Source organism: Anthonomus grandis, chromosome 22 (assembly GCF_022605725.1).
Source record: "Anthonomus grandis grandis chromosome 22, icAntGran1.3, whole genome shotgun sequence".
In the NCBI taxonomy this organism is placed as follows: Eukaryota; Metazoa; Arthropoda; class Insecta; order Coleoptera; family Curculionidae; genus Anthonomus; species Anthonomus grandis.
Window position 1 is genome coordinate 36,146,261 of NC_065567.1, and position 24,057 is coordinate 36,170,317.

General features: G+C 33.1%; 1 protein-coding gene across 1 annotated transcript in view; it reads left to right on the forward strand.

Moving 5' to 3' along the window:
* LOC126748294 (FHIP family protein AGAP011705) overlaps positions 1-9,060 on the forward strand; it is a 28,946-nt gene extending 19,886 nt beyond the window's left edge. Inside the window, exons 6-9 of the mRNA XM_050457420.1 lie at positions 2,725-3,007; positions 3,409-3,767; positions 3,824-3,948; positions 8,425-9,060. Of these exons, the coding sequence (XP_050313377.1) occupies positions 2,725-3,007; positions 3,409-3,767; positions 3,824-3,948; positions 8,425-8,743 (1,086 nt within the window). The 3' untranslated portion in view covers positions 8,744-9,060. The remainder of the gene's footprint in view (positions 1-2,724; positions 3,008-3,408; positions 3,768-3,823; positions 3,949-8,424) is intronic.
* The last annotated feature ends 14,997 nt before the right edge of the window (positions 9,061-24,057 follow it).

Sequence of the window (24,057 nt, forward strand, 5' to 3'; positions counted from 1 at the left end):
GATGTATTCGTGCAGGGCATCAAACTTAAGCGTTCTTTTTTGGCGAAACCATATACCAAATCTGGTTTTAGGTGTAGTCTTTTCTTTTAACATTTCTACTTCTAATAAGAGTATTCCTACTTCTTTGTTGTTAAAACCGGACATATCATGCTTTTTAAACTTTTGGGAATTCACCACTCTGATGGATTTATGACGGATTTCATAAATTTTTTTTTCTGCAATTTTTTCTTTATGCTTCACTTTGTCATATATAGTAACTCGTCCGATTATCATTTAGCGTAAGTGTAAGGGTGCTTACGTTTGTTTGGCGTCAATCCCATCACTAAAACAAAAAAAATAATGGCACGAAAAGACAAAGAAAAATAACAGTAAACAGAAAGTTCTGTGTTACCTGCTCTGCTTTTTAATTATTCTTTTGCTGTTCACCTGCTCTGTATTTTTTATATGAATCCCCTCTTTCCCTTAAAAAATGTGATGAATATTTTTATCTAGTTTTTTGCCTTTGAAACTAGCTTTGAAGGTCTCATCTAACAGTTCATTAACGTTTGTATATTCTGAGGAACACTATATACAATTCTATCATCTTGTTTGATTTTTAACTAAACTTCTGGAATAATGCGAAAAACTTCTTCTTATTGTGCGTATCTGTTCGGGATGTTGGTATTCCAACTTTGTTAAAAGCAGTGTTATGTTAAGTAGTTGATTGGTTGAACTACGTTCTTAAATTTATCAACCACGATATTCTCCTTCTGGCCACTCCTCTAGCTCCATATATTATAACATTAGCGGCTCTTCTGCAAAAGGACATCGTCTTTCATTACGCATTATATATCCAAGATATTTTAACTTTCGAGTCTGAACTGTATTCAGAACTTCTTTTTCCATCCTTCTCAGCACTTCCGTAGTGGTTATTCTCTAGGTCCAAGGTATTCGTTGGATTCTTCGGTACAGCCACATTTGCACATGCCTTAAGTTTTTTGGAGCGGGCCTCCGTAAGCGTCCATGATTTGACCCAATAAAAAAGGTTCTAAAGCACGTAGCATCGCAATAGGCAAATTTTCGTTGACAGCTGGTACAGTCTTTTCATTTCTGTTCTGACTTTTTCAATAAGTTCCTCGCATATTTTAAATATTCTACTGTGAATTATCTTCCGGAATATCTTTAGTAGATGATTCATTGAGCTTATTGTTCAAAACTTACTACATTTCTTAGCATTAGGCTTTTTAGGAAGTGTAACAAATTCAGATTTTAGCTATTTCGTGGATATGACGCCCGTATCACAAATTAGATATAACACTTTTCTAAGCCACCTACACGTAGATTCTTTCCTTCGATAAACTTCAATATTTCAGCAGGAATTCCACCGGAACCTAAGGCTTTTGATCTTTAGCTTTTTTAGGGCTGCCCGCACTTCTACCTCTAAGAATGGGGAGCCATCTATTTTATTAATATTGGGCAGCACGTCTTACTATAACTCCGCCCTGATTATCCTTAAGTACATTAAACGTTTTTTTTTTCACTGTATCCGCCATTTTCTTTACCTTCTTGTCAGATTAAAGTTATCAAATTTCATTTGACATTCTTCGAATTCCATACATTTTTCTACTTTCTCTATTTCTCTCTGTATGTTCTTATATTCTCTTATTTTATTTTTAACAATCTCGTTTTTTCCATCAGTTCCAAGATGTCGTCTGTCATCCAAGATTTCTTCCATTTGTTAGGCTTTAAGTACTTTTCTTTGACTTTATGTATACTTTCTTGAAACATTTTGAGGTCTTTTTCTATCTACATCCTGCTCTTCAGCCTCTGTCAAAAGTCACTTTTTACCAAATTGTTTGCGGCTGTTCTTCTAAAATCGTATCACCCTATATCTTTTTTTACTTTCTTCAGCTTGATTCCCATTGTTCCTATCAGCGGGTTGTGATTCCATTGTATATCTGCTCCTGGATGGGTGTTTATGATTCTGATACTCTCTTTTCTAAATATCGTATTAATGAGTACGATCTGTTTGATTCCTAGTTTTCCCATCATTCGATTTCTACGTGTCTCCAATGTTCCCCAGTTCTTCCTTTTCGAAGCTTGTCATTGAAACCACCCATAAGAATATTTATATTAAACTGTGGTCAAGTTTTGATGATAACTGATATTTGCTTGCAAAACTGGTCTACGTTCTCGTTGCTGTAGTTTGTAGAAGGCGCATGAAACTGGATGAGATTGATATTTACAGGCCTTGCATTAATTTGTAGAAGGACTATCCTTTCTGATATCGGCACAAAGTTGGTAACACATGTTATCAACATGATGGAAAGTGTTACTCTTGTATCCGACCATCTCACCTCGCTAATGCTTAAAATCTACAGTTTTCATCACTTGAGTTGTGTTTTGCAGCTTTCCTGTTGAACTACTCTGCCAAATTTCTAGAATAATGTCAAAAAGTGCTTTACTATTTTTTTTTATAATCATAATCACGAATTCAACGAATTCGCAAAAAATCTAAATGGCCTTCCTACATTATGCTATAATAAAAAAAATATAATAAAAAAAACTCATAAAGGCAGTTTAATATAAAATTTGTTACTACTTAGCAGTTTATAAATTTTCTGAGGTTGAAATTTAGACGGCGTCGGAAAAATATTATGACTGTCCAACATGGTATGAAAGTTGAAAATTATTCGAGTTAAAATAATATATGAATATTTATGATTAAAATATAATTTTTTTTAGCCATGTTTTCATGTAATCATATCACAACGAAAACTTCTACTGCCTCTAAACCTCCTGTGTCCAAGTTTTGACAGACTTCTGTCTTTGGCGCCAAACTGTTTGGAACTACTTAACGGTACTTTGAATTCTGATGACAACTCAATTAGCTGGAAGAATTTCAAACAAAAAAGGAGCCTTTATGGAACATATTATGCTTATCTATATGATGCCAGACATAAAATTGAACAGTGTCAGAGGTCGTGTTCTAATTGGAACAATACTTACAGTGGTGATAAGGATATAGGTATGTATCTGTAAAATAGTGTTAAACTTCTAATAACTTTAAATATTGTTACTATTGGCGTTCCTCTGCTTGAAAGGGGTAGAATTAAAAGCACTTATCCCTCAGGAATATCAGTTTTAATTAGACCATGCTTGCATAAACTCAGGAATGTTAAATAAAGTACGATTTTTAACATGTTTTTAGTTAAAATTGGTTAATTAATACAGGTGATATTTAAATTTTTGAAGCCCATTGTAAACTACAAATTTAGGTAAAATTAATTACAAATGTTTGCATGTAATGTTGGCTTGCTAACAAAGTTACTCTTAATTCTTTCAACCGTAACTCACAAACAAGCACTTTTAAAATGTATTGTTCATTGTTTATTTATTTGTCAACATAAACCAAATTATTATTTTTAGAAGAAAAATCAGACAGCTTTACATCTTTGGAACGTAGTAGCGGATATGAAAGTTTTAACACGTTTGATGATGACTGCAACGAAGACTCCGAGTCTTGGTTGATTTCGAACCAAAAGCAAAGGAAGCCAAATACGAGCTTAAACTTGAACAATCATATTCTGGAAGATGCACCAACAGCAGGACCATTTTTAACAATCATTTTTAACAAATTGAAAAACTTTTTATCCAACTCTATATATGTCAATTTGCACTTAACTGGACTTATAACTAGATTAGCGGTTTATCCTCAGACATTACTTAGAGCATATCTTTTAGACCATAACTTGGTTTTGCAGCCAAATGTACCTTCAATTTATGAGGTAAGTGGTGCATTGTTCTTCTTGGATCTATTATTACTTTATATGTTTTCTTGCAGATTATTGGTATCATAAAGCAACAAATAGATGAATATATGAATCGCCAACCAAACAAATGGAATTTGTTGAAATACGCACACGATGTTTTATTACAAAGGGAGATTATGTTATTAAACATTAGAAGGTATTTTGGCATAGTATTTCAAAGTAAAGTAATAAGAAATGAGTTAATCAACTGCCTGGCAGGAATATAAAAAACACTGAAATTGTCTCAAGAAGTCATACATTTTTGTGTAATTACATAAATTCCTTGAAAAACTAAATATATAAATGTTGTGCCTAGCACGCTAAGTATTTTACATTCAGATGTTAATTTATTTTTTTTTGGATAAGGAATACTTATCTTTTTAATAAAAATAACCATTGTACGACATTAAGTTGGACTTATCTTTGATTTGCTTGCAATTGCACAACTTTGAGTCGCATAGAAATTACTGAAATAAATAAATCTATAAGGAAGAAAGTAAGACTCGAAACAATAAAATATAAAAATCAACAACTTAAAGAGACGTTGCAAGATGGAAAGAGTTTAAAAATGCTAGAAAAAAAAGCAGTCGAGCCCACGTTATAAAACTTATAAACGAGAATAACATCGAAGTCGCAAGAACGGAAGAAATAAAAATAATAACAGAAGACTTCTATCGATCACTATAGGAAAGCAAAGTCACTCCACCGCGAGGTGTATCAAACGAAAAGCGAAAATAGATAAACCAGTGGAGAGGTTAAAATAGGTATATCAAAAATGCCAAAAGGAAAAGCAGCAGGAAAAGATGGGATCATATTGGAAATGCGGATATACGGAGGGGAGACAATAACCAATCTCCTAAAGATACTGTATAATAAGTACCTGCAAGAAGGTGATAACTGAGGACTGGAAATGTGCATTGGCAGTTTTACTTTTCAAGGACGAGAAAACAAAACTCAGTAATAACAGATCAATTAGTTTGCTATCTGTCGGGTATAAAGGGTTTACAAAAATAATAACATAAACACTACCCAAAAAACTCGATATACCTATCAGCCCAAGGAGCAAGCCGGTTTCAGGAAAGGATTTAGCACTTTGGATGATCTGCAATTTTTAACAACAATCATAGAAAAGGCAAATAATCGTTCTGTTCGCACAAAATTAGTAGGATTTGTAGGAAATGATAACAAAACTAAATCGGAATTCAAAGAACGTAAGTCTTAAAATAAACACCGAAAAAACTAATTACATGACAAACGAAAATAGCACACAGAATATAAATATCGAAGTAAAAAAATCAAAGTTAGAACGAACTGACTTATACATGTACGTAAGTCAAAAAATGGAATTAACAAAAGGTATTTTAAAACCAGATTTATCTCGAAGGATATCTTTGGCATGGTCAACTTTTGGAAGGCTTAGAGATGTCTTTTATTCAGATCTCTCAAAGCACGAACCTTTCATCAGTATGTTCTTCCAACTGTAACATACGGCACAGAGACATTAAACGATTAACAAAGAGATTATTTATAGATTACAAACTGCACAACGAGCAATGGAAAGAAGAATGATGTAGCTCGCTCAGACCGAATAAACAACAAAAAAAATCGGTGTAGATCTAAGTGTCGAATCTTGTGGAATGAACACAAATGAATGATCACAATTCTCGTTGAACACGTAGAGTAATAGAGTGGAGACCGTGGACTAGTAAGAGAAACAGAGAACGACTCCAGATTAGATGGACAGACGATGTCAAGAGACTGATTGGAAATAGCTAGATGAGGTGAGGTAAGACTGAGAAGAGTGGCAACTATTAGGGGAGGCGTATGTCCAACGATGAACGATAGCTGACAATGATGATGTGATGATCTTTGATTATTTAGCGTGGGGGTTATAAAATACAGTAATTCTGTAATTCACTTTTATGCAACTCAATTATTTAGGCATAGGGGACATAATTAGTCCAGAAATTTTAATAAACCCTATTGCGGCCAGTAAAAATCAAACAAATGCCAATGTCGAATGCTTCTGAAACAGCACCTGCTATTTGGTACAATCCGAATGTATGACCGCAGTGGGCTTTTAGCCACCACAAGTCGTAGGAAGTAATGAAAAATTTAAAATAACAAACATCTAACCGGTCATCTTATGTGCACAGTGCAGCGGTAGGCCTAATAAAATGACACGATGGTCCTGACAGAAATTTATAACGTTCAAACTTTTTTATGCATGTCCATCCAAAACAATCAGAATGGAATGCTCCTTCTACGGTCTGGTTTCTTCTACAAAATATTTCATAAACAGCAAAAATACATCACGGTCCGTCCATCCATTGTTTCTCCTGTGGGCACGATGGACTACCGTTAGGCGCATTATCCATCAGTTCCGGTTTTATACGTTTCCTGGGGAACATAAAAGCTGGTGCAAGAAAATGGCCACTTAAGAAGTCTACTCACAGAAGCAACTATAGTTACATTAACTCCTCTTTCCGCATATGTCAAACCTCTTACTTTATTAGAAAAGCTTTGAACTGCAGTCTGGTTGAACCCGGTGGCTCTTGCGTAAGAGATTGATTCTAGTTTTCTAAGAAAAATATTTTTATGACGCCGCAAAAAGCCCTAGATCTACTTCTTAGAGGCCCTTCTTATATCTTTATTAACAGTGTTGGGAATTTTATTGGTATGCGCAAAATCAAATGCCCTGATGAAGTTCTTTATAGGTTATTCCGAAAAATCGCTTTTCTATTTCAATAATATATTCCCTAATCTCGTTTTTTTCCTCATCAGTAAAAACCTTTCTAAACCTTCCAAAATGTATTATTGCAAGAAAATATGTAAATATAAGCAAACTGTCCTGGCCATCCTACAAGTGCATTAGCGGCGTGTCTTTGATGTGGAGAGCACGACGGATTAGAGAACTTTTAATGATCCAGTGTAGGTGTCGCTACCTAGCATAAATCTTTTAAAATAATCATCGCCCGGACTTGGGAACCGTCCCGTCTTGGGTTACTTTCCCCTACATACTAATAATGTAAGAAAAATGAAAAATGTTTAGCGTTGTATAATTTATATTAAATTATTGAAAAGGATGGTTTTAAAATACTTTTCTTTACTATGCTGATAATCTGAAACTATTTCTTAGCATTTGTTCAATGCTACATTGTGATATTTTTAAAGCTAATATTGATAATTTAATGAAGGTTTGTGATGGAAATTGATTACATTGAACAATGACAGATGTTCGGCACTATACTTTTCTGATAAATCTAATATTATTGATTTTAGCTATGCTCTCAATGAATGTAATAGAAACCTAGGGTTTTGTTAAAAGACAGTATGCTGACTTTCACAACCATATGATCATGATACCTCTATATTATTAATAAAGTTTAATTTCAGCACCAGTTATTTGGAGACTTAAAGGGGATATAAAAAAAATATTCAAAGACTTGAAAATTCAGAATAAATATTTGAGCGAGCTTTCTGCCGTCCCAAGCTTAAAAGCGGTTGACTAAAATTTTTGTCAAAATTGAGTTTTTTACATCAATTCGTTATCGAATTCTACATGTCACTATTCTTTTCCTTTTTTCAAAAACAGGTATTGTTTTTTAATAATATCTGCACAAAGTTTACTATGCATGAAAGAATCAATACAAAATGAAATAGTAAAACATAATTTTCTTGGATTTAACTTAAATGTAGTTAGCCACTTCTATGCTTAGTACGGCAGATTTGTTAAGACTTATTTTCGTACCGAAAATCATTCTGTTGCTTGTTCATGTTTTAAAATCTTAGGACTGGAAAATAGACAAACTACGTCTGATCTTTTTAAAATCGTTAATAATCTCTCCAACTATTATTTTTAATAAAATTTATTTTAATGTACCTGCTCGTTATTTTAGTAATCATGGCTTGTTGCGTGTTCTTTATTGTAGGACAAGTTATAATCAGAATCCATCTTTTTATGATTATGTCTGCTAATTTGCATTGTACTAATTATAACTTGTTTGTTTAAATAAATCCTAAACATCAGTTACAGGAATTCTCTTCCCTTTGTCAAAGATTATTGTCTGTCATTTTTAATTTAGGTCTTTGTTTACTAACTATCCTTACTACCTTCCGATTGTTGTTCAAAATGTTAGCTTGCCTCTGCCTTGTCTGCAATGCTACAGAATGGCTCGGGGTTTGTTCATTTGTAACTTGAGCTTTTCCTGGCTGTGTGCTTCTTTTGGCCCTCCTTATCTCTCGCTACTGTCTCTCTAAGGTACTTAAATAGTCTTACTAGCCTGGATTTTAACGTAAGGGAGCTGTTGACTTTGAACGCTGCTCATGGCATGACACAGTATTGAATGGCGGTCACTGCTGCCTGGAACACTTTGGCATGATTTTTCAAACTCATGGCAATTTTAATATATGCCGGCCCCTGCAGTGAACCTTGCGTTATTTCTTAAACATAGTTCATGCGTGCCCTGCTGCTATGAACAAGTCGTTTGCGAAGCCCAAACAATGCATTCTTCTTATTTATATTACTAATATACTTAATTTTGTATTACTAATGTGTTAGTACTCTAAACCTGAAATAAATAAATATTAATAACTTATTTATATCCGTTTTAATTTCTTTTTTTACTTTCAGTTACCATTTAGACAAATCACCATCAATGCAGCAGCATCAATACGAAAAAAATGAAATATTCCAACGAAACGACTCAAAAAGAAGAAGCCTTAATCTTCCGTCCTTAACAAGCATGTTTGGAAGAAGATCTAGCAATATAGAAAATACTTTACCCATGGCTCCTTCGCCTGACGAACTTCAATTAAATCTTATCTATCCTCAGTTTAATGAAGGACAACATGTGGCGGTCTGTGCTGTATTACTTGGCGAATGGGTTAAAGAATTAGCCGCATTAGCTCAAGAACACACCATTGCACAAATCGCAACCTTAATAGAATAGTACAAAAGCAACTTTATCAATTATTTATTATGAATAGCAATATTGTGCCACAATGTTTAACGTTCCCATTAGTTTAATAACTGTTTTCGACCGTATACTTTATATGGTGTTTTCTTCTTAGTGCAATTTTAACGACATTTTATTTATATTATTTTATTATTAATTATCATTTTAGCTTACCTGTTATAAAATGTTTAAAGAATTTTACATAATTTATTTTGTTTTTAACTTTATTGTAAGTAGACTGGTGATACTTGCATGTATGTATATATTTTTGGTGTTTACCTTTTTTGTGTAATAAAATGATTTTTAAATGACGTAGCAATTCAATGATAAATAAGTGGGAAATCATAAACCAATTATACTAACAAATAATAGGTTCTTTTAATGGCATTCAGTAAATAAATATATGCGTTCTGGGATGCGCATGGCTATTACCCTTATTTCTATTTTATATGAATGTATACACCCTTTGCAGATTAAATCTCAGTTTCCTTTGAAGCTGATTCACTCTTAGGGTCGCTCTGCACAGTCGATGCTTACGGAGTAATTTTGTGAGAACACTAAAGAAGCACCCCAAAAAAAAACTAATCTTATAGACACATCTCGCCGAGATGCATCTTGTCCCCTACCATCTTTCTGTTAGATATCAACGACCTTCTCGATAAAATTTCCAATCCAATTCACAGCTTTTGCTGATGACAGTATATTATTGTCTTCCTTTAAGTCGCCTAACCAAATAACATCAGCACTATTAATTAAGCCTACCTTGACATCATTTTGGAGTGGGTTGAATGTACTCTGATTGAGTTTAACGTATCATTAAGACTAAGGCTGCTGCATTTACAAAGAAGGTTGCCTCTGCCGCCCCAAGCCTTATTATGTCTGGACTTACTTTGCCGCTGTCTTCAGCTTGCTGTCTCATATTCGTCCATCTCTTGAGTACTGGTCTCACATATACCTCGCAGCTAAACACACTTTGACGGCGCATAGAAGGAAGGTGGCGGACCTGACTCTGTTCCGAACTGATCTCACCTAGATCTCCTCGATAGGTAGATGCGACTCATGAATATTGAATGCATCTTCACACGCCTAGAACGTTGCTATCTCGCGACCCCTTTTTATGGAGAAGTATAAGTCTGTGGCATCAACTCCCAACGCACGTCTTTCCTTTCCCAAACAACTTGCAGAACTTTAAGAGAAATATCCACAGACACTTTCGTAGCACTGACGATTCTCGATTACCATAGGATTTACTCTTTTGCGCTAGTCTTCTCCGTAAAAAAAAGAATATCTCTTTTCTCTCAGAGACAATGCAGAACCGTTAAAAGTGGAGCAAATGTTGACAATTTTATTATTTTTATCTTTCCATTCTACTTAATTCATTTTTTATCCGTGAGTTTGTCCTGATCAATTTTGAATGCCTAACTTAAAAAAAATCTGAATAAAAGTCGACATCTCCCCTTACATCACTAAGAAATCCATGATATAGTTATTCATATGGTTACAGATATTCTCTGACAACAGATTTCCCAAGTTGATCTTCGTAATTTTCTTTATTATTTCATATTATATTTATTTTTATTATTTTTGATTGAAAAAAAATACTTGGATTTATATCAAAACCAACCACTTTCAATAATTTATTTCCAATTATAAAGTCAGTATCTCCTTATTTAAAAGAGTATCCAGATTGTCTATCAATTATTTTTTATTGAAATGGATTTTATTTAAATAAAAAGGGAAAAATTAAACATCTTCTTGAAAGAATCTTGTAATTCATAATACTTATATGTCGTACCCAATTAAGCTATGCACGTGAGTCCATCATAGGGTGGATAATAAAAAGGTAGAGGAAATACAAAATAATAAGTATTAAGGACATTATGTTGCCTCGCCTTGGTAAAGCCAATACGGTTATATTTGTACTCATTAAATCTTCTTAATTAATACTAACTAGAATTGTAATATTAAACATTTGGTTGTGATATGTAGTTGAATTATACAGGTGAGCCGAGTATTAAGTGGATAATAAGAAATATTTGTTGTTGGAAGGATTTGGTCCCCTGCAAGAGTAGAAATACGTTAACATAAATACAACGTTATTTGGGGAAGTCCAGCACCACTGGATGTTGCAATATGCCATACGTTTCAAAGTTATAATTTTTATACTTGGACTTGGTTGATAAAGTTTCATTATAATTCACTTTCGTATAACACATTCGTATGTACTCAGAACACTAAAACATTTTTAGTCTTTTCAAATAATATGAAATATTCACCCAAGGTAAGAAACATATACCATATACAGAGTGAGACATTAATATTGCACGAAAGTTTAAGGACGTACATATCCTTTGGTCAAAATACTTTTAAAAAAAATCTTCTATAAACCTATTTCCAAAAATGCTTCCCTGCGGAGATACAGGGCATTGCAATTTTAATTTTAATTTTTCTTAATAATTTGAAAGTAAACGAGAATAACCATATGAAATTAGTGAAATTAAATACGGAGGTTTTTTAAGATGCTAAATTTTATATTTTTTGATCATTTTGATGTCACTAGTAGAGGGCGCCACGTATTATATTTAGAGATTTTAAATAAAACAATGAAAACAACCATTTCATTTATTTTATTTAAGTCTTATAAAATCAGAGGTTTTGACAAAAGGGAAAAGTGATTAACATGGCGTAAAACATAAACTAGGAGTAGAGATTATAAAAGTTGTTGAAAGTATTGCCCTCCATTTTGAAGCACCTCAATTGAAGCACCTACCCTACGAACCATTGATTCAAAATTGCCTGCTGTGTTTCAAATTGTTGCGCAACTTGCCACTATCCTATTTCTTAACTCTTCAACATTTTCAATTGGAGTAGTATAAACTAATTGTTTTAGGTAACCTCAGCGAAAAATGTGTACTGAATTTAAATCGGGAGATCGCGGTTTTGGACCTCCGTGGCCTATCTAGTGATTGTGATATTCTCTTTCTAAGTATTCTCGAGTAATTAAGCTAAAGTGCGCTGGGCACCATGGTGAATAAAAATACATTTGATATCTTAGCTCAAGGAGACTTCTTCTAATAATGCAGGCAGTTCCTTTTCGAGAAAATGCCGATAAACATCTCCCGTTAATCGTTGTAGCAAAAAAAATGAACCAATTAAGTTAATTCCAATAATTCTCACACATACTTAAACCGAAAATTGATGCTGATGCCGACTTTCAATAATTCCATGCGGATTTTCGTATGCCCATATGTGATTATTGTGAAAATTTATAACTGCGTTTTTTGACAAATTTGTTCATATCTGAATAGTATTCTTACCACGAACTGAGGATTTTCTCCTATTTTTTGTTCTAGCCATCAATAAAATGCGAGTGTTTGAGTGATTTTCCTCACCTGGTAAAAGTGCTTGCATTCGCTGTAAATGGTACGAATATAAGAGTTCTCTTTCCGCTATTCTGGAGACTGCCGATTGACTAATCTTTATTTAAATTTTGACCAAAAATCGACTTTTTCTTGCATTCTTTATGACACACGAGCGATGCATAGATATATTTTTCTTTGGCAATAAAAATTAAATAAAAGTTCACATATTTTTTTTTAAGTTTACTTTTTATTTTTGTTTTTTATTTTATTATCTTTGGCATTTTCGGACATAGGTTTATAGGAAGTTTTTTCAATATGTTGACCCAAGGAATACGCCTTTAAATTTTCGTGCAATATTAATGACTCACCCTGTATATATGGTCTCAATCAGTAGTAGCTCTTTGGCAGTACTTATCCTAAATGATCGATCGTAATAGGCGATCAGTAACGTCAAATTTATAAATCTATATTAAGCTTTGCAAGTTTGTACAGATAATGCGTTTTACTTTAGATCTATTATTTGGAAACGGCCCGCTAATTAAACCGCCAGTTAGAAGAAGGAAATAAACGCCAAAGCATGGCGCATCCATCAGCGCTAAGTAGGGAATAAACACCATATAAATCATAGAGATATTGAAGCGTGAAATATGCGAGACTTTTAAGAAGGAAATAAATCCCGGAATTATTTCTTGTTGTTCGAAGACGATCCAAAAAAGAAAATCCCAAAAGGCGTGAGAACACTTTTAGCTATTTTGTCCAAATAAACTCTATGAGAGTTGAGGTTTGCAGGCAAGCTTTTCCGATCTTGTATGCTATAAAAGCAAAGTAATTTTTCAATTGACATCTCTCATTGCCGAAGGAAAGTTACCCGTAGATCACTGTGGTAATCATTTAAGTCATGGCAACATTTTACCTAACGATGTAGTTTTTGCGATCGATCAACACATTCGATCATTTCCCTTAAAAGAATCACACTACAGCACCAAAATCATTCAATGTTTGGATGCCAGCCTTAATGTGAAAATCATGCATGAACTCTTTTGCAAAAAGTATCCGGAACATGCGAATACAGTTAAGTACGATTTTTTCAGAAAATACTATAATGATAACCATGGCTACAGATTTGGAAGACCACAGATTAATGTTTGTTCAACTTGTGAAGAACTTGAAGCTTAAATAAAAAGTCCAACGTTGACTGAAAACGCCAAAAAATGGTGCATCTGAGACGAGCTAAAAAGTGTTGACATTATGTCAAGAAAAAGGAAATGTCAGAGCTATTGTTTTTGACTACATGCAAAACCTTCCGCTTCCAAAAATACCAGTGCAGGAAATGTTCTATCTCAGGAAACTATGGCTTTACGTGTTTTGTGTCCACGATTTAAAAACAAACAGTGCAGAATTTTACACATACCATGAAGGAGTAGCGAAGAGAGGGCCTGAGGAAGTCTGCAGCCTACTTTGGAAAACAATCCAGCAGTTATTAAGGAACTTCACGTGTTCAGTGACGCTTGCGGCGGTCAGAACAGGAATAATACCCTGATACGCTTCATGGTCATATTGGTTTTAACTGGACGATTCGATAAAATATATACTTTCCTGTGCGTCGACATTCCTTTTTACAGTGCGATCGAAATTTCGGAATAGCGAAAAGACTTATTAGAAGGAAAGATAGGATTTACGTACCAGAGGAGTATAATATAACGATCTCTACTGCTAAAACAAGAGGATTTTCAGTAACAGAATTCACCTCAGAAGATATATTCGACTTTAAAAATATCTGGCGAGAAGTCGGTGGAAAAAAGTTGTACATTTATGATTTTCAAACATAAATATTTAGAGTATTGTTCCTCCCATAAAGGCTACGTAACAGCTTCAGAACAAGTAGATGGCATGCTGAAACATAGGTTTCTTCTTCAAAAAAATAGGGTGACCCCTGCATCCCCTGCATCGCCTACTACCAGAGGAAAAATAAATGTAAAAATAAAATTAAAATCATTAAATTTAGCACTGCAAAAATACCAATTAGCCAGAAAATCATTCAGTATATTCCAAAAGAAAAAAAACAATTTTATGGGAATATCCTTACATGGCCAACTACTACTGCCTCAGATGACACCATTGCGGAAGAAGGAATTTTTTGACTCAAGAGTCAACAATTTAATTTGATTATTTTTTATTATTAGTTATCTTGAAAAAAAAACAAGTTTTTTCATACATTTTTGTGTCTTTTTTTGTATACATTCCTTAAAAAAATTATAAGTTGTAAGAAAGAAATACATCCAAAACTTTCTTATCATTATTTCTAGATAACTAGAATCAATGAATGGTTTCTTTCAATCTTAATTAATCTAAATAAACTATACTTTATAGTAGATCTCATTATTACATAAGCACAGATTTACAGAATAATAATATTATAGCATAATATTCTGTAAATCTGTGACATAAGTAAAAAATAGAAGAGAAGGAATAAATAGTTTTTAGCGATTTCCCAAAAATCTATTTTTTGGATTCATTTCCTTCTTCTAACTGGTGGTTCAATTATTATTTTTAAATTATCACCTACTAGAGCAAAAGGTACAAAATTTAGCGAGATGGCTAAAAAACGTCCTATTTTATGTTTTTTGCGATGCCGAACACGATTTTAATAATTATTTTTTAATAATTTTAGTAATTTACAAAAAACTATAAACGGTTTCATTGTTTAATTGAAAATAACTTGAAAAGTGTTGGTCGTATCGCAAATATTTTTTATTAAAAAATTTTTTTCGTAAAATGTGTAATAAAAAAGGTCCTTAGCTATGTATCGAAATTTACAACGGATTTAAGTTATAAGCGCTTGAATGGAGTAAATAAGAAATAACTGCATTATATATTTTTAAAGTGTACGAGTGTAATGTTGTTACGTCATATAATTCTATTTTTACTATTTTAATTATTGACTAAGTAGCACAACTGAAGCATGCAAAAATGCCTTAATTTGTTCTTGGATTCGAAAGAAAATGGCTTCTGAACCATTGTCTAATGATGCAAAGTTACCGCAAATATAAGTAGTTGAACAATTAAATTGTTTCTAACTTTTTTATTAAAATCGTGTTCAGCAAAAAATATAAAATAGGATGATTTTTACTCATCCCGCTAAATTTTTTACCTTTTGCTTCCAGCGAATGGACTATACATATACAATAAGCTATTTACAACCGCTAATATTTTTCGCACTAAAATTAATTAATATCTGTGAAAAAGTTTTTGACCATTCAATAAAATACTCATTTATATTTGTAAAACCATCGTGGAGAATGGAGAATACGTGATTTGCCGTTGTAACGGTGATACTGGAATATGAATGGTAATGGAGCGTGTTGTCACCGAACATAAACTAGATCTTGTTCTTTATACTGTGCTATTGTCTAACGCATTAAAGCAATGCCTACGCAATATTCTGCAGGTGGTATTTACTAGTGTTTCTGTTTACTTGTCCGGCGAAAATCACGTTGTTTCTTAAAGATTTTGACTAGAAAGACTTGCTATAGGCCCTTAGGTCATATTTCCTTTAGTAGTAGGGGTAAGATACTTTCTTTAGTGTGTTTTACAACCAAAGAGATGTAGAAATATTGTAAAGATATTATGATATTTCTAGTTGAATTTTTTTAGCCGAAAACCTAACCTAAATCTCTGTGTCCTCAAATGAGGACACTGGGATATTACATATTTTTTTAATTATTTTTAGACTGGCAAAAAATGAATAGACATAGTTTTAAGAACTTAGACGATGCGGTGCAATATTTCTATTCTAAGCAAATAGATGCTGATATTGCGCTATTACCTCCCGAGGTGGATGAATTGACGGACGTTAATAGACCATCTCACAATTATCCACTTCGAAACGCAGAGTGCCAATCCCAAGGTCAGAATTAATAAAAAGCTCTATTTTTTACGGAGCTAAAAAAATGCACAATCAACTGCCTTTGGAAATTAAATCATTGACATCTTTTCCTCGATTTCGCAATGCTTTGAAATTATATTTAGTGGAGAGAGCTTTATATGCAGTAGATGATTTTTTTAAATATTAATTTTTGAGTATCATGCACGCACTGGCTAATTATTAAATTTTTTACGATGTAGAATAGCAATATTTTGTATTGCTAAATTTCTATAAATTTTTTTATGACTTTTTAAATATTGTATTAATGTTTTTGACTGTTTTTGTTACTTTTTTTACTTTTTTTTAAAATGTTTACTTTCCTGTTACTATTTTTATTTACTTTTCTATTTTCTTACGTTTTACATTTAGTATAAGAAATTTGACCAGGTACATTTATGTCTTTTGTACCCAGTTTTGTATATATTTATTTAGTACTTGTATTTTGATTTATATATTTGTGTGTTTTGCTTTTTATGTATAGCTTTGTCTACAAAATTTATTAAATTTTTTGACCATAAAGCATATTTGATTGATTGATTTATCAAATATTTATATTTCTTTAAAATTTTTCTACATCTCTTCTAGTCATTGTAAAGTTTTGATTAGTACTGATTATGTACTGTTTTTATTTTTTTATTAAGTTTTAAATTGTTACTAGCATATTAATTGCCCTTTATAAGATTTGATTACTAACTAGTCACTATTTTTTTTCAATTTCGAGTGGTTCATATATGTTGTAAATTACTACCTGTATGTTTTAATTTCTCGATATGAAGACAATTTTAATAATGGACGTTAATTCCATTAATTTAAGACGTCCTTAAATTAGTGGAATTAATGGACGGTTTTTGTTATTATTAGATGTTTATTTTCTAAATATAGTCATTGCAAGTTTTAGAGATATTTATGACACACTCTGGTATGTTGTTATTTTTTAATGACGAAAATTTTATTTCAATTACTGTTTTTTATTACTTGAATTTTCTGTTAAATGTCAATTTTAAATTATCCCCTTGTGACTCATGTTTGTTGTGATTTATCAGTATAATAAAAAATCTTTTTATTATTATTATATCAATGTTCTCTTCAAATAGTCATTGTAAGTTTTAAATATATTTATGGAAATAGTAGATCCGTTTATAAAGTAATAATTTGACTATTTAGCCAACGCATTTTTCGAATAAAATTTGTAACTTTTTTTTTTCAACTATTTTCGTTTTGCCGAATTTTTTTTCTTTTAATCTTTAAATTCTTATTTACTCTTTATGCTCAACACAAAACTGGAAAAACATTTTAAGTTTGAAAATTTGTCTAATTATTTTTGTTCTTTGATCTTTTTGTGGTAAATTTACATGCTCTTCTACTGTGGAATATAAATCTAAAATTTCTTTGTTTTTCAAGCATATCCTTCATGAAAAATAAATTTAATGAAAAAAGTAATGCATTTATAAACTGATGTATCTTGTTATTTTTTAATAAGACGTAGGGCGAAGTGGGGTAAATGTAATCATGGGGCAAATGTAATCAAGCCCTATGATTTTTTTTTATAACGTTTTGGAACATATTTTCTTCGAAATTCGAAAATATGACCCTTTTTATACCCATATTACTTTTTATAACCTCTTAGTTCCAGTTTCAAAGATTTCCCTTTTTTTTTTGTACTTTGACATTTATAATAATTTTGTGAGTGCCTTTTAGGAATTTTAATTCCCTATTACTACTGCTAATATTAGTATTTAGTTGTAATATTTGCTCCCTTAAGTAATTTTCGATAAGGATGTTGATTCTGCTATCAGATTTGATTTTTGATACCTAACAAAAAATGTATGCCAGCGATTACATTTACCCCACCGAAATACGCATATGGGGTAAGTGTAATCACTGACTACATTTGCTCCAGCCTCCTGCTTCTTGAGTTTTTAGGCTATAACCTATCATTTTCTCTATTGTTACAGGCTAAGACTAATATCGAAGAAATAGTGTAAATACTTACCAAAGACTTTAATTAATTGTAAAGACAGTGTGGAAATCTTTAAAATAAAACCGATCTAAGACTAGTTTATACAGTTCCTAGTGAGTTCCTTCAAAATGGTGAGAGTGTATAAAAAAAAAACTCTTCTTACAGTGCTGCACTTTTAAAAGATGCGATCAGATCCAAGAAAACCGTATCAGTATTCGTGGTGCTGCCCAGAGGTATCAAATCCCATTTTCCACTTTTCAAAAACACCTACGAGGAACCCGAGTATCAAAAAACACGTCCAAAGGAAGACCCACCGCAATACCTGCAGCTGATGAAGAAAAATTAGTGAATGCCATAAAAATCATGGAGAAGTGGGGTTGGGGGCTCAGCACAAAGAAAATCTTAGAATTGGTGGGAAAGTATGTCACGAAAAATAATATAAAAACGCCATTTAAAGATGGAATACCTGGCGAGGATTGGTTCTTATCCTTTAAAAAAACCACAAGGACTGGAGTATACCAGAAAAAAAGCCAATGATCCATTTGTGATTGAACAATATTTTGACATGTTAAAAGCAACCTTAGAAAATAACGACCTGCAAAATAAGCCTTCTCAGATTTATAACATCGACGAAACTAGTTTTACGCTCGATCCAAGTAAAACTAAAATTGTGGGTCAGAAAAAGAAGAAAGGAAGAGAGAGTACGACAGTTCTCATGGGTGGCAACGCAAATGGGGATAAACTGCCTCCATTAATTGTTTTTAAGGGAAAAAATCTATGGAGTACCCAAGGAATCTACCTTTCCAGGTACTTCTTATGCTGCGTCACCAAATGGTTGGATGGAAACCGAAATCTTTGTAAACTATTTTACAAAAACTTTTATTCGCAACGTTGTACCTGAAAGACCAATCCTGCTTTTGTATGATGGACATTCAACGCACTTAGACCCAAAACTTATCGAGGCGGCTGTCGAAAATGATATAATTATACTTAAATTACCTCCACACTCCAGCCACCTATTGCAATCCATAGACCTAGCTGTCTTTAAGAGCCTTAAGTCACGGTGGGATTCCAAATTAGCGGAGTACCAAAGAAAACATGCGGGTGTTAAAATACCAAAGAAAGATTTTTCGGTACTTGTGAGCACAATTTGGAAAGAGACAGATCCAGCTTTACTGACATCAGGCTTTCGTAGAGGAGGAATATGCCCATTTAATAGATCTGTCATCGACCGCTCTAAATATGATCCAGAAGCTCTACGAAGATATGAAGAACGTTTGAGAAATCTCCAACCCGCCACAGAACAACCTCTTAATGAACCCAGCACAAGCAGCCATGAAGAGCCATCGCGAGAGAAACCAACCACGCAGCAGCTAGCATCAGAACCGCGACCAGAACCAATAGCAGGGCCAAGTAGACCAATATCAATAGCAGCACCAAGTAGCGGTTCTGTATCATTTGAAGAATTGTTGCTGGAAACAGTGAGGCAATCGCCCCGCCCTAACGAAAAAGAAAGAAGAAAAAGGGTAGTTCCGGGAGCTGAAATTATAACAGCAAAAGAAAACATAAAAAAAAAGAAAATGGCTGAGCAAAAAAAAAGAAAATGAAAGAATAGCGAAAGATAAAGCAAAGAAAGCGAAAGAATTAGCAACGAAAACAAAGAAGGAATAAAAAAAAATAACAGCAAAACATATTAATGAGAGCTCTTCAGATGAAGACGAACCGCAAATTTTAAGTGACAGTGAATCCGACGACGTCACCTTTGAGACTTATGCAAAAAGGTTAGAGGAAGATGAAGAAGCATTAAAACAAGATGAATTGTTTCTCAAAGGGGTAGAAAACCTTAACATTGGAAACTGGGTTTTGGTCTCATTTAAAGCAAAGAAAAGTATACTTTTCTATGCTGGTCAAATAACAACGCTTGATGAAGAATCGCAACCTACCATTAAGTTTTTAAAAAATCAAACCGAAACGCGCATAGTTCAGTGTTTCACTGGCCTGAACAAAAGGACCATCACTTAGTGGCTGCATTAGATATAGAGCGAGTTTTACCAGAACCCACTTTAGGGCGAAGAGGAGAACTAACTTTTTCAGTATCCTTTACCTCATATAACGTTAAATACATTAAAAAAAAAACATGTCACAGCCTGTTTTGCTCAACTTACCTACGTAATATACTTTTCAGAAAATCTTCGAGTTTTATTCCCTATCATTGCTCCACGAAAAAAGTTCATAACTTCCTTATAAATTAAGATAAGTATCAAGCTATTTTTTTATTAACCCAGAATTTTTCATACTATAGTACACTTGCCCCAGATCCATCGGCAAAGTAAGCATATGACAGTTAGGAGTCATGAGAGCCTCATTCTCTGGGACAAGTGTAATCAGCCGACATGTTTTTTTATTTTAGTTTATGAAAAAACAAAAGCAGACAAAAAATAAATAAATATGACATTGATTTAATAAAGAAATAAGCTCTGTGCCTACTAAAAATGAACCCGATTTCTTTTTTGGTTTTTTTGTTATGAAATTTTAAAGTGCCACTATCATTTTTTTTATTACACTTACCCCACTTCACCCTACTGCAGTGCCTATTTTTGAGGTGGGCCCTAGGCCGTAAAACATACCCCCCTTTCTTCAACCTTTTTAACCAACACATTATAACCATAATTTTTTAGATAACATGATATTAGCAATAGTCACATTATTTTTAATAAATTAATTTAAAAAAAAAACTATAGAGTTTATAATTATACCGTTTATTTGCACAGATCAAACTTTAGTCTGTGCAAATTTATTAAATTACTGAGCTATGTAGTATGTGTTGCATATAATATATGCAACATACGTTCATTATAATTACTTAATTAATAAATAATTCAAAATTTTTTCACTTAAAAAATATACAGCAAAGGGACTGAATTCTTTTTTATATAAAGTGACTAATTAAACCAATAATTATCATATTTAAAAAAAAGTAGTTTTATTTTAACAAATTTCTATAAAAAGCTTAAGGAAAAAGAGCATTCCATGAAAACGTTGTCTATTAACAACAATCAAATATTCTTAATATACCTATACTCGTAAGTACATCAAACAAACAACAACAATTAAATTAAAATTCGGTTTAATTAAAAATATTGATTCTTGTCGATTTTATTACGAAAATTATTAAAAAGTAGCTGGAAAAAAGTTTTGACATTTTTAACTTTGCTGACCACTAATTTTAATCGACCCTGTTTACATTTTAGCATATAATGTTATAAAATCAGTTAGTAATAATACCAGTAGTATACGATAAAAATTTCGAGAAACAACGACCAGTTTCGAAGATATTAACAAAAACCTGGGAATTATAAAACACCCTATAACATGAAAACGATTCACTTTTCAAGATTCCTGTATATGAAGTTTTGGTAATATTTTTAGACAAAGATGCGGCTGGTAAAATATTGCGATGTAATTTCGGGACACCCTGTATAAGACTAGTGGCCAATACCATTTCCTTTCTCGAAATCTTGATCTATAAGCCGCAACAATACCATCTAATTTGTCCATACCACCCATATATTTATTATCGTTGGCTACTCTTTTCGGCTGAGGAACGGTCTTCTTGGATCGGGTGACCCTGTCCCGACGAAGTGTGTTAGTTACTTCAGTGGTTTTAAAATTGGATGCAATAGAAACAACTTTATTATCTTTCCATTGTACGAGCATGCTGGTGTCATTTCGATAATACTTATAGCTTCCCGTTTGCTGATTATTCCATTCCTTTTTAGTTTGTACCGGAGATTTCTCTAAACGACTATCTCTTATTGTGCCTGTGGCACAATAATTGTTTTTCGATAAATAGTCAAAGAGAGGAAGGCCTGTAAAGTAACTATCCATAAAAATGTTATAACCCTTACCTGAAGGTAATTTGATTTGCTCTAGTAAAGATAGTATTACATCTCCACCTAAACCAAATTTCTTTTCTTTTTCTTTGTTTTGATTTTTTCCGGTATAAATCTCAAAACCATACATGTATCCGCTACTCGAACAAATAGCCCAATTTTTGTAGCCAAATCTTATGGGCTTACCCCGAATGTATTGCTTGGCATAATGTTTTCCATAATATGGCACCATGCTCTCGTCAATGGATAAATGCTCATCAAAGCTATTGTGTGTTCTAAAATTCAGGATTAGACTATCTATCAAGGGTCTCAATTGACAAAGCCTGTCGTCTTGGGGTAATTGTCATTAAAGTGAATATACTTTAATAGAGTCTCAAACCGATTTCGACGCATGCTGTGTTGTAATATTTTTGGGATATCTTCTTCACTCGACCAATAGAGTCTTCTGTTTGGATATTTTCCATATCCCGATAAAAGAAACGCTTCAAGTACCACATGCAGTTTGTTCAAAGTAAAATTTAGTTCTACATTTTTCTGCCGTGCATACCTATTACTTTCTGAACCGGAGTTAAGACCTGACATTTTAAACGATTATTATTGTGATATACCTAATATCTTGCTCAAGGGCATTCGTAGTAACATTGTTCCCTTACACTATCTTCAACAAGTGTCTGTTGAGCATTTATTTTTCTTTAATCCTGTCGATCTTACCGAAGTAAAAAATGAAATCAAACGCCTAAAAAACCATAAATCATTTGGAGCTGATGGGATATCTTCGAGGTTGTTACTCTTTTTGCCTGATTCAGCCTTAAATGCTTTAGTTTCTGCCATAAACAATTCTTTACATATTGGCATTTTTCCTTCATGTTTTAAAGAGGCAATGGTTATCCCTCTTCATAAGGGTGGAGATTTGGATCAGCCTTGTAATTTCCGTCCCATTTCTATTTTGTCTACCCTCTCTAAGATAGTTGAAAAACTTGCAAAAAGCAGAATTTTGTCCTTTTTACATCATAATGGCATTTTGTCTGCAAATCAGTTTGGATTTCAAGCCGGTAAAGGGACTCATGATGCTGTTTTTAGCTTTTTGGAGAGCGTCTATGTGTCCTTGAATTCTGGAGAGTCATCGGCGGCAGTGTTTTGTGATCTATCCAAAGCATTTGACTGTGTGGATCATGGAATACTGTTATCTAAGCTCGATAAATATGGTTTTAGGGGCGTAGCGTTGCGATGGCTTGAGTCCTATCTATCAAATCGTACTCAGAAGGTTACAGTGTCTGGGCGTTTGTCTGCTTCTAGATCCCTAAAATGCGGCGTTCCCCAGGGTTCAGTGTTGGGACCACTTTTATTTTTACTGTATGTGGATGACTTAAGTTCATTGAAACTGCAGGGCAAGCAGCAAAGGTTCAGTTTGCTGATCATACTATGGAGCCATAAAAATTCTGATTATATTAAGACTTCCTTGAAGACCTTCAGATTTTATCAGGGTGGTGTGCTTCCAACAGGCTCGTGTTTAATGTAAGAAAGAGTACGTCTATTATGGGGTTTAAGTGCGATGTTCAGGGTCTGATGTTTGACGAAAATTCCCTCTTGCAGAATAAAAAGTGCTGCAAGTTCCTAGGAATTACTATTGATGGTCGACTTCGGTTTGAAGATCATATTTTACATTTAGCTAGGAAATTATCTTCTGGATGTTTTGCAGTAAGAATGGTAAAACAAGAGCTGGAAGGGGTGGTTGCACGTTCAGTGTACTTTTCACTTATTGAATCTCATATTCGGTATGGTTTGCCTTTTTGGGCTTTAACCAATAAAGCGCTACTTAACATTGTCTTTGTTATTCAAAAAAAAAGCAGTTTGATACCTGTGTTCTGCTAAGTTAAGAGATTCTTGCAAACCCCTCTTCATTTCTGAAAAAATCCTAACTCTTTTTTCACTATTTATCTTAGAAACAGCTGCTCTTATTCACAAAATTCCCAAACTATCCTCTGACACTGGCCATTTGACTCGTCGTGTAAATGATGTTCCCCTACCTATTCCTACGTCTTCCCTTACCAAAAACTCATTAATTTACATAAGTAAAAAAATTTACAATCATGTTCCTCTATGTGTTAGACATATATCGGATGTTGAGAAATTTAAAAGAGAATTAAAGTCGCTTTTATTGACTAAGG